Source organism: Sprattus sprattus (assembly GCF_963457725.1).
Source record: "Sprattus sprattus genome assembly, chromosome: 8".
In the NCBI taxonomy this organism is placed as follows: Eukaryota; Metazoa; Chordata; class Actinopteri; order Clupeiformes; family Clupeidae; genus Sprattus; species Sprattus sprattus.
In genome coordinates this window covers 27203424-27218290 of record NC_137927.1, presented here as the reverse complement: position 1 = coordinate 27218290, position 14867 = coordinate 27203424, and the positions used below count along the sequence as shown (strand labels likewise).

At 41.0% G+C, this 14867-nt stretch overlaps 1 protein-coding gene across 1 annotated transcript in view; it reads left to right on the top strand.

Annotated features, from left to right (window-relative positions):
• Nucleotides 1–14867, top strand: part of luzp2 (leucine zipper protein 2) — a 75771-nt gene that overhangs the window by 39944 nt on the left and 20960 nt on the right. Inside the window, exon 2 of the mRNA XM_080843830.1 lies at nt 12598–12709. Coding sequence (XP_080699956.1) covers nt 12598–12709 — 112 coding nt within the window. The remainder of the gene's footprint in view (nt 1–12597; nt 12710–14867) is intronic.

Below are 14867 nucleotides of genomic sequence, written 5' to 3'. Positions count from 1 at the left end.
TACAGTAATGTGTATATCATAGGGTATGGCAGACATCATTTTAACCAGCCACTGATTGTCCCTGCAGTTGACACTTTCACCATTTAACTGTGCCTTTTAGGCAGCTTCACTCACAGCGGGTGATAAGAAGGCCCGCCCATTTAGCAAGTGCATAATTAGTTGGAACCCGAGTAGATTAATTCCAGTCTGAGTGCAACTGCATATACTGCTTTTCTCAGGGAGTTTATTTGATGTGGCTGGTTCGATGTATGCGCTGTACACTTTTTTCAACTTCAATGCTCTCAGCCATAGAAATCAGGTCATGTGACATTTTTTGTCTTGGTAGATAATGTTTGCAACAACAAAGGTCAATGTAGCACTAAACCACAAATATCTTAAAGTCTAGTCCTTTATTTACACTTTGCCGTAATGCATGCTCAGGGGGCATACTTATATTTTGTGATAATGTGAAACCACTTTCTGTTCAAGGCAAACATGTTGTTATGCATTTTGGTATAAAGCAGCATTAGCAGCACACACACACACACCATTCTTATTATTAACACCTTACCTTTTGACGTTTAAGTTAAAATTGCTGTTATGAGAAAACTGTCCTCTTTATTATTCCAGAGCCTACTGCTATTGTCATATGAGATCCATGGCCTAATATGAGGGGTGTAGTTCTCCTAGTCTTAAGCACACAGATGGTGAGCAGTAGGATTAAATTCTCTGTTTACACTCTGAATTAAAGCCTCATGAGAACACAATAAATCTGGGGGTAATTCGTTCCAGGTTATAATGATCTACACGGTTACTTAATTTCTCTCGAACTCTCTGTTCCTTGACATCAAGGAGTAATTTAATAATTATATATATATACATATAAAAGAGGAGTGATAACCTTCAGCAAACCTGAACTTTGTAGTGAAATCCAAAACCCCAATCATAGGAAGCAGGTAACAGATAAAGGGGAGTGCAAAAGATGTTAATCAAGATTGTTTAACACTCTAAGGTCCAAGGCCTTTTAGACTTTTCTAAGTTGTCTGACATGCCTTGATGTTTCTGTACATTTTGCTTAACTAAAAACATTGATGCACAAATAGAATATATGATTCTATTCTAGAAGACCTCAGCAATAATATTAGAAAAGGGTTCAATGTTTCCGTGGTTGTTCTTTTTATGTCTCTAAGACGAAAACTAAAACAAAAAATATCCCGGACGAGGGATATAGACCTTTTAGTGTTAAAATGAGCTGAAACGGCCTTTACGCGGTAGCATCAACAGAAACCAGCAAGGTCATCAAAACAAGGTCATCAAAGCAAGGTCAACTATTGCATTCATCAGCAAATATGACTCTTTACGAGCGCTGTGTACAGCCTTTATTGGACTCCCCTGGTTTCATAACTGCAAACGATGTTATCTGGTTTGTGCTTTTTTTTTATTGTGACAAGTGGTGAAAGTAGTTGAGCTTATTTGGTTTAACTTACACAATACAAGAGCCTGATGACCAGTTGACTTATTAGTGGCAAGAGTCAGAGACTGTAAGTGATGTTAACAGAATGCCAGTATACATCAGTTACTTTCAAAGAGGCAGGGCAAGAAACTGCTCATAGCTACCCCTTAGACATTATGTGTGCCATGTGACTGTACACTAGGCCTATTGAGGCCAGGCTAAAATGAAAACTGACATTTTCTGTCTTTCTCACTCATACTCACTACAGGCTGTTTGTTTTTAAGAGTGCACTTTTTTAGGTCCACAAGGGAATAGTCTGTCCTCTCCAGTTTGTCTTTCTCCGGCTCATACGAGGCACAGGACAGTTCTTCTCCATCTGTTTATTTATGGCCTGCTCTGACACAGCACAGAGAGCTTTTGCTTGCTACTCCTATACATACTTTACAATCCACTCTGCCAGTAAAGCATGAAAATGCAAAAAACTTGTTTAGTTGATCATTTGAAAGACAACGTTGACAAGAGTTCACAGGTTTACACAGAAGTGTATTTTTTTTTTTTATGTTGAATACTATAAAGGTTATAAGGAACAGTGAACTGACAAATCATTATCCTTATAAACACACTGACCAGAAATACCAATAATATGAGCTGGAAGAACATTTTAATTACTAAATACAGCCTCAAAAAGTGCATCAGGAACCTAAAGGAAATTGATGAAGGGCCTATAAATCAGGTAACCTACGTAGGACACTTTATATTGCAAGAGCTTTCCATCCCCGTGGAGTTGCTAAAAGAATAACAAATGTTTTATAATCAGTTTCTGTGGGATGGCCTTTTAATGAACACAAATTTGGTGAAGCAAATTATTTGGAATAAAGAAGTTGCATAATAAGATGAGAACAGCATAATGCACCAACTCAGGCACACCCAGTGTTAGAGTTAAAAGGGAATCTTTAGTTTGTCCTATGAAACCGAGATGACGCTTGTGGCAGATGCTAAGATAAGGTAATCTTTATCTATGAGGCAATTAACCACATTCCTCTAGTCCCCTAATGCAACTAAATGATTGTTCTTTGACTCACATAAGGTTGAGGCACGGGTTAATCGTCCTATGAGGTTACCCTGACGTCATATGTTTCGACATCAATGCTCATTACGGTATCATACCTTTTTTAGCATTAATTTTACATTTTTCTGCTCATCTAAGCATCCTAATCAAATATGATTCAACTGAACTTTAAACTTTTAAACCTAAATACCAGTTTAACTGAGCACCAGGGGCGTTGCTAGGGCTTGATTCAGGGCCTAGCCCAGACCTGTAGAGGGGTCCGGGGGCATCCTCCACTGGGAACGTTTTTTTTACGTAATTCATCTAAATGCACTATTTTCACACAGTTTGTGACAGAAACAATACGCCTTAAGATAATCCATGGCATGCAGGGCCTTGTCTGATTCACATGAACATTATCCCATCCATTATATGATACGGCTTGTCAACGTGATAACACTTTCATGCTAGGTCACACTGACACAGGATATCGACAACGCCATAGGTTACCCATAGAATACATTTATGTGTTTTTTATAGGCAGAAATTACATTTCATGTCATCATCAAACTGTTTGAATATCAGAAAACTTGGTTTGGTAAACGGAGGTTTAGATTGGCCTATAAAGAGTCCTGTCTGCATATTGATTTTGAACTGGGATATGTTGAAGTTGACTGTAAACTGTTCTCATCATTTCATTCCACTTCAGCTTGCTCTTGCCCAAATGGTGACCAACTGGAGAAAACTCCTCCCCCACCTCCTCCTCCTCCTCCTCCTCCCCTAGTCTCGCCTGTGCCTCGTTGCTTTCATCCGTTTTCTTTTTCTTCTTATATCCATGGCCTTCAAGTCTTGTCTTAGTGAATTAGCTAGCTAGCTATCAGCAGATGGCAACAAGGATGAGCCTTGTAACCAGTGCACTCTCTCTGTCTCTTGTACTCATACAAAATGGTGCATGCCATGTAGTGTGAAGTAGATTAGTTGCTTGAATGACACACACATGACCGAGAACATATTGATCAACGATATCATATTATTTCAGAGGGCTTTGATGCATGATTGGAATGACATATGAATAGATCTGGGATTATTTTTTTTATTATTATTCTATTCCAGTACAGTAAAAAAGAGGCTGGGGCTACTCGTGAAATATTCGGGGATGTAGCCCACGGAAGTCTAGCCCTAACTACGTCCATGTTGAGCCCAGTCTTCATTCCTGCACACTCTGGCCTCAGGCGGAGCTGAGTGTCTTGAGTTGTAGGGTTGTACCTTGTCTCAGGGGTTGAGGCTGCGCGGCTCCATATGAAGACTGAACACAACGAGGTACTTAATTAGGAACTCAACTAAATCATTTGTTATTGGTCAGGTTCTCAGGGACCCTGTATAATTCAGTCAGAGAGAAGCATCCTATCATTTCCATTTAAAACTGAGGCACTGTAAGTAGAGTGCACACGGATATTATACTTCCTGGAAATGCAATTAGAGGTAACAACCCAATCTCTAGGAAAAAAAAAAAAAAGGCTGAAATTGGGTTCAGGTTTCATTTCTCTAGGGAACATGGACGTGACATATCTCGTGGTCCCCGGTGTCTGTCTGTGGCACAGCTATGTTCAGCTATGACATCAGTTAGTCATGCACAAGCATCAGAAATGCCAGATCGCGTATCAGCTGTGTGACACTGTCCTCTGTAGATAGGTTAATGTGTCAAATATGGGGGGCATTCTGGTTTTCATTGTGAGATATTGGCCTTATTTTCACACACCCTTCTCTCATACAGTCTCATCCTATTGGAATGCCTGGCTTTCATCTGGACTGAATTGGCATGGAGGGTGTCTGCTGGTCTGTTGTCCACAAATGCCTGAGTGAACACAACAGCATCCTACCTTCTGTAAATTGCTTCAGGTCCAGTGAGGGTCTTGAAACCTCCCACCGCGGCGCGTTACCCTTCTGTTCAGATGAACCCGAAAGGTCGTTCTTGTGACTTGGCTGGCTCTGTCAGATTGGTGTCCTTTGTCATACGTCTTATCGGGCCGAGGCGAGTGTGGAAGTCAATGGCGGTATCTGTGCGTAATGGGATCCGATTGATTTTGAATGTTTCCGTGCCCTTTGGAATGAAACAAAAGCACCACTCACTGCATTGGTAATCTATCTGACGTAATTAGAAAACATTTGAGGCCATCTCTGAAGCACCCCTGAGGTGAAACAAAAGGCGGATGGGTCCTGTGCCGTAGATTGTCGCACGCTTGTCATCTTTCAATGAGCTGTATCAACCACAGCATTTTATTCTGGCAACAGACAACATGATGCATTTTATTCTGGCAAATACAATGTTTTGGAGGTCCCCGTACTGGTTATGATTTGATAAAGAACAAAGGGAAGAACATAAGAACAAAGACCTTTTTCTACATAATAATGATGTACCACGTGCCAAAACAGTTCTGCGACAGACACCACTTTGATAGTGTGCTGTATAAAAATCCCCATTAACATTGAATGCTCAACGTCACTTGTCACTTGACTACAGGCAGTCTCTCTAGTCAATCTCTTTAGATGTCTTGATTGATCACTGCTCTGTACTCAGTCAAGAGCTTCCGGCATCAATGAAGATGCCATTAGAGCATCATTTAGCATAGGACATTCTGATGACAAGAGGAAGCTTGTCACTAATCTAATGTCAGTGTGTAAATTATTGTCTTCGAGCGTTTACTGCATTCATATATGTGCTGTTTTACTTCTTTGTATTTTCCTTCGACTCCATTGTCTAGTTTTTATGTCAAATATGTCATAAGAATTGTGTAATGACGCTTGTGGTGCTAATTACTGTGTTCACGGCATAAGGGAGAACAAAACCGTCCTCATTAGTAGACTGGGCATGTCTGTTCAACGTGTTCATCATCATTGCGCTGTCTATCCTTTAGCTGGAGCCACGGGCAAAACTCACAGAATTTCTGGTAGACAGGTTGTCTGAGAGTCTGGAAAATATTTGGCGTTGTCCTCCAACTGTGGGACAAGTAGTATTTGAATGAGTTTAAAGTATAATTAGTATGGACACTTCTTCTGTTGGCACTGTTTGAGTAACCAGAGCCAAAGATTGTTTTGGAGGTTTAAGACTAAAAGGCTTCTGTTGAGTCTCTGAATACATATCAGTGATTTAAATATTGTAGTTTCATTATCAGCATGAGCAGAATGTGAGCCCTTTATCTTCACCACGATGTCTTTCACACAGATGAAACAGAGGCCCAGAAACCTTTTGAATTTTTGAAAAATGAATTTGTCCCCCACTGTGGACTCTGATGGACCTCTGGAAGGAATATGCTTTGAAACTCCCTTTCGTACACACATTTGTTTGTAAACCACACAGTGGAGACAAACATGGTAATTTAATTAGGTGAAAACCCAATTCCCAGCAGATCCTCTCCCCACAGGGGCGGTCAGGTGTAATGCTTGGCCCAAGCGTTATTAGATCAAACATCCCTGCCCATCAGAGACAGGCCCACAGCTGGGGAGATGACTTTGTATCACATATCTGAGAGAGAATCAGAAGATGTGCATGACAAAAAGGCCAACAAAATAAGCACAGATGCCCAGCAGCAATAAATGGAAAACCACACACACACACACAGAGACATGTGCGCTCGCGCACACACACACACACACACACACACACACACATACACACACACACACACAAACAATCCCTGTACAAAGGTGTGAGACTCCTTGCTCCTGTAATACAAGGTATTTGAATAAATAAGCTCAGTTGTAATATCATGCACCTTCTCCTCTCATCTGTCCTTCATGTAGGATGGGAACAAAACAGGAAAATGTCTTTCACGTGCAGGAAATTATGGAATGAGAGGCGTTTAAAGCACGGAAGTCATTGGCAGACATTTATGCAAGAAAAATGCCTGCAAGAAATTACTGAATTATTCATCCATTATGATAAAAAATTCTATTTCAATGTATTCCTTTTCTAAAAATATCACACTATTCAAATGATGAACAAATGAGGTGATTTTATATTGGGTAAAGTAACTCACAATGAAAGCAAGTCATCATCTTGTTAATTGTTGATAATACTGAGACATGAGCGCTACATCAAACCCTGGCCTCACTGTACACAGATCTTTCATGTTTAGACTGTCTGAGAGTATGACAGATGCTATGGTAGGTCTGCTGGATTTTATGTGACTGAAATGAGCTCATGAAAATTGGACCGAATCCCACAAATGTATATGGGCTACACATACAGTAAATTGTAATCAATAAAAACATTGTGGTTCACTACAGACAAATATTGTATCCTTTCTTCATACTTCCCTCTCTAGCGTCAGTTAATGAAAAGATATTTTGCCATTGCAAAATCAACACGGACCAGTCCAAAATATTCACAAAAAAGCGGAAAGCATTGATGTTATTTATTCCATTAACAGGGCAACCAATGCACTCCACTACTCCTTAAAAACAGCTTGAGCCTCTCGTAAATATTTTACTAACTGATGCTTGTGTGCCAAATGTGACTGCATGTAGGATCCACTGGCTCACTATATAGTCAGCATGGTCCAACTCACCACTGAAACATTATTATAAGAAAGAACGAGAAAATAACCAAAAAGGGCTGCCACATTATCAGAGCGGTGATTTGTCTTTTTGTCTTGTCTTGAATTATTAAAAGCTCACTCACTCTGTTTATATCCTCATCTAGCTACACCAACAGCTTCACAGTGGGAGGAAATAGTATAACATTCTAAATTGGGTTTTCTTTTGCTTATTCTATATGTTCTGTAGATGGGTAGACTTGTAGAATGGACTGGATTCTTCTGTACGTCTCATCAGTGAGATTAAAGTGGCCAAAGAGTTACCCCAGGTTCAAAAGGTCATTCATTGTCCATTGTGCAAATGAGCTGCCTTCCCGGTTTTAATTTAAAATAATGAATGTATGGGGCCTTACATTGGATGCAAGTTAACAAATAGGCTTTTTTGTCAATCGGATGCATAGAAATGTTCCTGGCCTCTTAAGACCAGCTGTGATGTTTGACTTGTGGATGATTTGTATTGTGCCGTACTGCATGGCCTTATCTTTGTTTTTCAAGCTGCCATATTTAAATTTCACAATTTCAGCGAAAGTCATTTTGGGCTAAATGTTGGCCTCAAGGGCACAGACATAATATTAACGTGGCTGGCTTTTGAACCTGCTGTGTTGTTTCACTCTTGTCTCCAAAAGCCACTCCACCCCGGCACTGCCTATTGATGGGTTTTTGTGCTCTGCTCCGAGCTGGGTGAGGACGGCCCCTGCTTATCAGCAGCCCACTCATAATTGGTTGAAGGAGAGGGGGGGGGGGGATTTAAATAGATGAACGGTTTAGGGAATATGTGTTGTGGCTTACAAGGCTTGGCTCCCCAAAGATTTATTTCCATTACCATTATGAGTCTCTCCCACATCGGTCTTCCAGAGTCTTTCCATGTGAAGAATGGCTGGAGGTTAGCAAGCTGGTATTTGCATATCGGGATATATATCATTCCTAAACGCCTGCAGGCACAGAGGTCCTCGAGTAAACAGACAGATGCTGTTCTTAAAGTCGCGCAGCCTGGTTTTACAGAGCAGCACAAAGGGAGCTCTAGAGAATGAGAGCTGAAATGAGTTAGTTACGCTAATGTTACAAGCATTAAGGAACTTAACAGTTCTGAGGAAAATGGGTTACATAGTTATCAAGCTGTCTTGTTTTCCAGTTGATCGGGGATAAATGGTAGATTTTGAGGGGAACTCTTCCATTCAGTCTCCCCTCCAGCCTATCAGTCTTCCCTCCACTCAGCGCCGTGCTCATCTGTTCACCTGCTCTCCATCACTCCACTCTACCTGTTTTGATCTCTCTTGACATCCTTCTCATCTGTGGCCCATAGGAAATTGGGAGCATCATAAGCTTTGTCTAACCACAGGTCCATATTATAACAATTAAAGGAGATTCAGTGTTGAGCATCCAGACAGCAACAAACTTAATATTCTGCTCATATGGGATGTTTATACAAGACAAGACTCCGTAAACAAGTCTGATGGATTTTGTCACAGGTGTTTGGTGGTTATGCTCAGCTAAAGCAATGCATCAATCTCCTTACAAGCCTCGGGCTCTCCCCCTCATTAAAACTATTTATTTGCATCCTCTTAACGACATTATAAATCCACATTTAAATTGGAAGTTCTACATTAACTGCTGTCAGGCAATAATGTCTATGACAGAAAAGTCAACTGTCTAATTTGACGCTATTAAAATAGCGCTGACAAACAACAGGGACGTGTCACGAGTTTGTTTGTTGCCGTTCTCAATTGGTGCCAACCTTTTAAGGTGCACTGACAAGGTTTGTCTTCTGTACACTGTGTTTAGCACAGTATGAACTAGAGATGCATTTCCATAAGAAACTGGCCATGTAACATTCCCACTTGCACACAGAAACGCAATGTTTGTTTCTTTATTAATATGTGGCATATTACTATTCATCGTAACATTATGAGCCAGTATGTTACGCTAAAAGTAGGACAGTTAGTATTATTTAAACATACTCATCTACATTCTCCCCAGATAGCAGTAAATCAGAAGTTGCAGCATATATTACATATTACACTACATCTCACTCTCCTAGGAATTTAAAAGGGGGAAAAAAAAGAAGAAAAAATTCCAGCTCTCTCCATATCTGTTTCTTCATGCGTGAATGGACATCCATGATCTATTTCCATATGGCCGTGCAAACTCAGCAGCCACTGAGCAATTGGCAATAGTTAAACATGCTACGGACATATCACTTGCCCCAATTCATCTTCACTGGGAAAATAAGTGATTATAAAAGAACAAGAGGGCCTGTGAAAAAGCTGCGTATAGCAGCACTACACGGCATTAGGATGAACCTGTCAGTGCTGGAATGGTGTCAATGTTGAGGAAATAGAGGCCCCAAACATGAGCATCATCATCATAAGAAGAAGAAGAAGCAGAGGAACAAGAAAATAAAAAGAATAATAATAATATGTTATTGCTTTATTGCCTGTTCAATCGCATAATAAGTCCAATAATGAATGGGCCTTTCTTATCATCACCCAAACCCTCCTTTTCACTGTACAGCCTTGAAAGGCAAAATTACCTCTATTAGTGCTTATCCTAAGGGCCTGGGTCAATACCTGTTAACCAGAGCTGGAGAAGAGAAGAGGTTGTCCCTGGCCTGTCGAGTGCAGCACATCACCAGTCCCTCCTGCCCCTGTCTCCTGCCTGGCCTTGTGGCCCTTATTGAGCTGTATCAGTAAGGTACGCTTGTGCACCTCAGCACTTTCCTCTCTTCTAGGCCCAAAGCTCAGCACTTCTTCATTATGTGGCAGGGTCAACTTCATTTAGCTCAGCTGCTGCCCGGCCCACAGAAACATTTGTTCTCAGAGCGCCAGCAGATCCACTGCAACCGGGGCTGGCATGATGCAGTCTATCACATCCAATCTATGATTGGTTCAGTGGAGAATTGAACTGGTGTTGGTCCAAGTGTTTTGAAATGTAAATGCTCCAGGTTGGTTGCATGCCTTTTTGAAAATGAAAGTATTTCTCAAAAGGAATAAAACCTTACGCAAAAGGTTTTTGTTTTGATAGTGTGACCAGTTCCTAATTGTATTAATAGATTCCTCCACACACACATTTCAGATGTAAACGTATACTGGGTACACACATTAGCAAAGGCCAAATACCAAACTCAGACAGCCGCAGCAGGTAACACGGTTTACTGTATGAACCTCCATTCCACTGCTGCTACACTGCCTTCCTCGAAGGAGCTGGCAGCATGTTCAGTCAGTGCTTGCTCAACCTTAGCCTGGTAGGTTCTTGGTGTGTCCAATTCAATTAACAAGTCCTCTAACATAGTGAGTTATGGTGGCTTTTGTCCTAGTGGCTACAAGGACAAAAAATGGTACAGTTAGCTAATACGTAGCAAAGAACTAGAAAAATACCACGCTTTAGCAAGGACACACAATCATTTGGAAATGTGTGTGATGTAAACCTTGGATATACTAAGATGCACTAAAAGGAACCAGTGAATGAACAAGTTAGTAATGCCATGACACCCCTTAAGATGTTGTCACTTCATATTTTAATGAGTAAATCAAAGATAATCTCCCTTGCATCTCCAAATTCCATACGTGGGAATGTTTCAGTAGCTGCGTAATCTTGTGCCTATAATCCTCTGCTCGCTTTCATAGCCACAGCCATATTTAAGATATTATAGATTTTCTTCTAATTGTCCTTCCCAAATTATGTTCATTTTCTGCTTTGCCAGACAATTACGTTGTTCTTAGAATGAGGTGTGAGCCCTTTCAGGCCCTAACAGAGCAGGTCATCTCTGCTCGCAATCCTGGATTCATTTGGAAGAAAAAATAAACTACAAATTAAATGGGAGCCATTCTTCTTTTCCCCACCACACTTATGTGATCACTGGCAGCAGCGCGGTGCAGACTGCAGAGAGTGATCATAAGCCTGTTTGTCTGACACCCAGCTTCTCATTACGGCACTTCAGCAATCCAACTCTTTTTCCTGTGTGTGAAAGCGTGCCAGAACATCCGTGTCAGGAGAGGTCACAGCACAATTATGCATTCGACACTTTTTCTTTTTTTTCCCTCCACGCAGTAATGACCAATTTACTCCTCATCCTATCGTGAGCGAGGGCCATCTATCTGTAGAGTTGCAATAGAGCCGTTTCTGTGTCAGTGGGACTCAAATTGCCGACCGACAGAGCCAGATGAGCCGACTCCCTTGGGTTGGTTTGGCAGACACCGGGTGATTTTTTTCAAAACTGGCCTTAAAAGAAAATCATCGGATTTCACAAGCATCCTGTATACATTTCACAGATGCCAAGTGGAAGGAATTCTTGTGTAGTATGCATTGCTGCATGTATTATTTATTGTCCCAGGTTATTTCCCTCTATTACTGATTTATGTGTTATTGTGCTGGAGATGCTGCCGTGATTTTTGACGAGATTCAATGCGATGTTCAACTGAGGGGATTTGGATACATGCCTGTAAACGCCCCGGATGTATTTGAGCAAGATGACAGCTTTTCTTTTGTCCCTAGCAGCATTATTGACATGAACAAAATCAAGCAGTACCAACAGCTCTCTGATTGCTGTTGTTGTCAGTTCCGTCGTGTGAGTGTACCAACATGAGGCATTCCTTCTAGCAGTGAGAGCCTTCTGTGGTTTTGGGCCTCGCGCGGCAATACTGTGAATGTTCTAATTGGTCCCTCTCGAACATGTTGCCTGTGTCTATTTGCGCTGTACTAAATGTGAACATGTGTGCAATGAATGCATTTTATGTGTGTGTGTGTGTGTGTGTGTGTGTGTGTGTGTGTGTGTGTGTGTGTGAGTGAGAACGAGTGTGTTGATGGTTTGAGAGTGACAAGCTCAGTGTATCGGTTAAAGTTTGTGGTCCATCTGGTGCGGGGAAGGCAGCCCTGGAGCGGTCAGACATCAGTCTCCCACATCTTTATCTCTGACCACAGATGACAAGGGAGAGAGGGAGGGCAGGAGAGACAAACAGGGAGAGAGGGAGGGGAAAGAAAGAGAGATAGAGAGATAGTGGGGTAGACAGAGGGATGAGGTAGAGTGAGAAAAGAGGGCAAAGGGGCTGGGAGGCACTTTGACACAGAAAGAGTGAAAGAGAAAAGGAAGCATTGATCAATGCTCTCTCCAGGGTCTGTGAAAATCCCCTCCCCATGCCTGAGCTATGTCCAGAACAGTATTCTGAATGAGAGAATGGTCATTGCATTAAGTAGCATACTGCATGGAGAAATGATACCCTCCAACTCCTTCAAGTAGACTTTCTTATGCTTTTGCTTTTGCTCTGCTAAATTTACATTAACATAACTTCTGAACAGTTCAAGAAACCAAATGCCAAACGCTTATAAAATGACACGAAGGAATACATCCATTACATTTTATCTATCTATTTCTGTATTGTTTTCAATAGGCCATCTTCCCAATGCATGTTGATTCTTGAAATCCTTGTTGCATATTCACCAGGCTCCACACCCATAGTCTGGCATGCTAAAGTGATTTTCTTGGAAGGCGACCAATATAAATGAAGTAATCTCTCTGTCTTCCATAGCTATGAGGGTCTGGAGAAGAAGCTGAAGGAGGTGTTCACAGAGCGAACGGGGATCTTACGGCAACTCTCCAAAACTTCAAAGGAGCTGGACAGCATAAAAGGAAACCTTCAGGTGAGTATTCTCTTTCTGTCTTTGACATGCTTCGCAGTTCAAATAAGTTGATGTGAATGCTTCTGAAACTTTGAGAGACTGGCACTAGTAATGTCTGGATGTTTTATAGAAACTTCCTTAGAAACATTTAAAGAATGAAATGTCACTACTCTGCCATAAGGGACCCTTGAGAGTGTGAACAATAAACGTTCTGTAAATCGCTCTGTGAAGATGGATGGGAGTTGATGGCCATGAAATGACAGAGTTCTGAGATTATTTATGATATCAGGTCTCAGTAAATGGAACCATAGCTATATACAGCTGCACACACTTTGCCATGAGGCTGAATTCACCTACTGAATAGAGGCACACAAATGCCTCTAAAAGGAAAATGCAACATTCATGGTGGTTCTATTGAAGGGAAGCGGAGGCATTCCTTTATTCAGTTTCCCTCATCCTGGTTCCATTAGGCTGTATCTGCCCAGTGCCTGTTTAGAGGTGACTGCATTAAAACATGTACGTATGTGATAGATAGATAGACGGATACTTCATTGATCCCGAGGGAAATTAAGGTCATCCAGTAGCTTACACTTAACTCACAAACATACATACATGAATCACAATAAACACAATACACACAATACACATAGGGAGAACATGTACACAGGGAGTGGGGCGTTTACAGGTACAGGATAGCGTAAGTGTATCCATAGGATATAAAGGTAACTACACAGTGCTTCAGAAAAGCAAGTGTAAACAAGGACAAACAAACTTAAAAACGCTAAAAAGACACGAAAACAACGGAGCTACGTGGTTAGGCTGCCACTTGCGTCGGTGCCGGATGTGGTCCATTTTGAGCACTGTAGACACTAGAAAAAGGTACACAAATCTACCTGTGCATTGCAGGTGTGAAAAGCATCCTGCAACAATTTCATTACACAATTATATCAATACTGACTGATCCAAATGTCAAGTCACAAGCTAATTAAGGGTGGTAGTGATTACAAACAAAAGAAAGAATCAGTGAAGAATATGCCATCCAAAGAGCACTTCTCTAAGTTACTGTTTACTGGATGGAATCTTCCTTGGTGGTCTTTGCATAAACAAAACAAACGAAAGGAAATAAAACAAATAGCAAAGAACAGAAAATAAAAGATTATTGTGTCTATGCTTATAAGGATGATCTCAATCCCCTTGGCAGATGTGTTAATGGTGCTTTTGTAGCTGGGCCATTATTCCTCTTGGCTTTCATGTCTTTTGTCTTTATGTTCCAGAGAAGAGGTTTGGGGTCAGACATATAGTTTCCATCAATGCAAGCCACTTTCCTTTGATCAATGATGTACTGTATATGTGACCGATTAACCTTTTTTGGAAGACTGTCTTTTGGTAGTGTTTATTTTCATAATGAGATACCCCTAGAGTGAGGGTCAGCTTATCGTAATTAAACTTTGCCTGATGGAGCTCATAGTCTTGGCAGAGGCTTTAGGGGCTATTCGGGGGTGAACCTTGGTTGTGGCTTCATGCCAGCATGCCTTTGAAATCAAGTTGTCAGCCTATATACAACTCAACTACTGTGTGTGAATAAACATACAGAGAGAGAGAGAGAGAGAGAGAGAGAGAGAGAGAGAGAGAGAGAGAGAGAGAGAGAGAGAGAGAGAGAGAGAGAGAGAGAGAGAGAGAGAGAGAGAGAGAGAGAGAGAGAGAGAGAAAGAAAGCTTGTTTGGTTAATTGAAAATAATGAATTATGGCCTTGGTCATAACACAGAAAGATATTTTGGTGTTTATCAAAGTGCATTTGTGTTATGTTCTCTCTGTCTCTGAATCTTACGTATTATCACAAACCTAAACAGGCCTAAGGGGCAGACACAACAGTACAGGCAAGGTTGCACCTCCATTTGTATTCATGATGTATCTTTTAATATCAATTCATTTGTGTTGTACAATAGTAATGCAATCCTGCTGCTCGGTACATCTTAATCAGTTTCTATTAGTAATTCTAGAATTGTGTTTCAACAGTAAATAAGATTAGGTTACGTTAGAGCAGTATGCATATACGACTATGTAAGACTAAATGAATGCTATGGTGCATTTAATTGATAATTCAGGGGATTCGTTCAACTGCCATCGACTGTTTCTTGAATTCCATTGATCTAGTTTCTTCTGAAGTGCGCAGATTTCA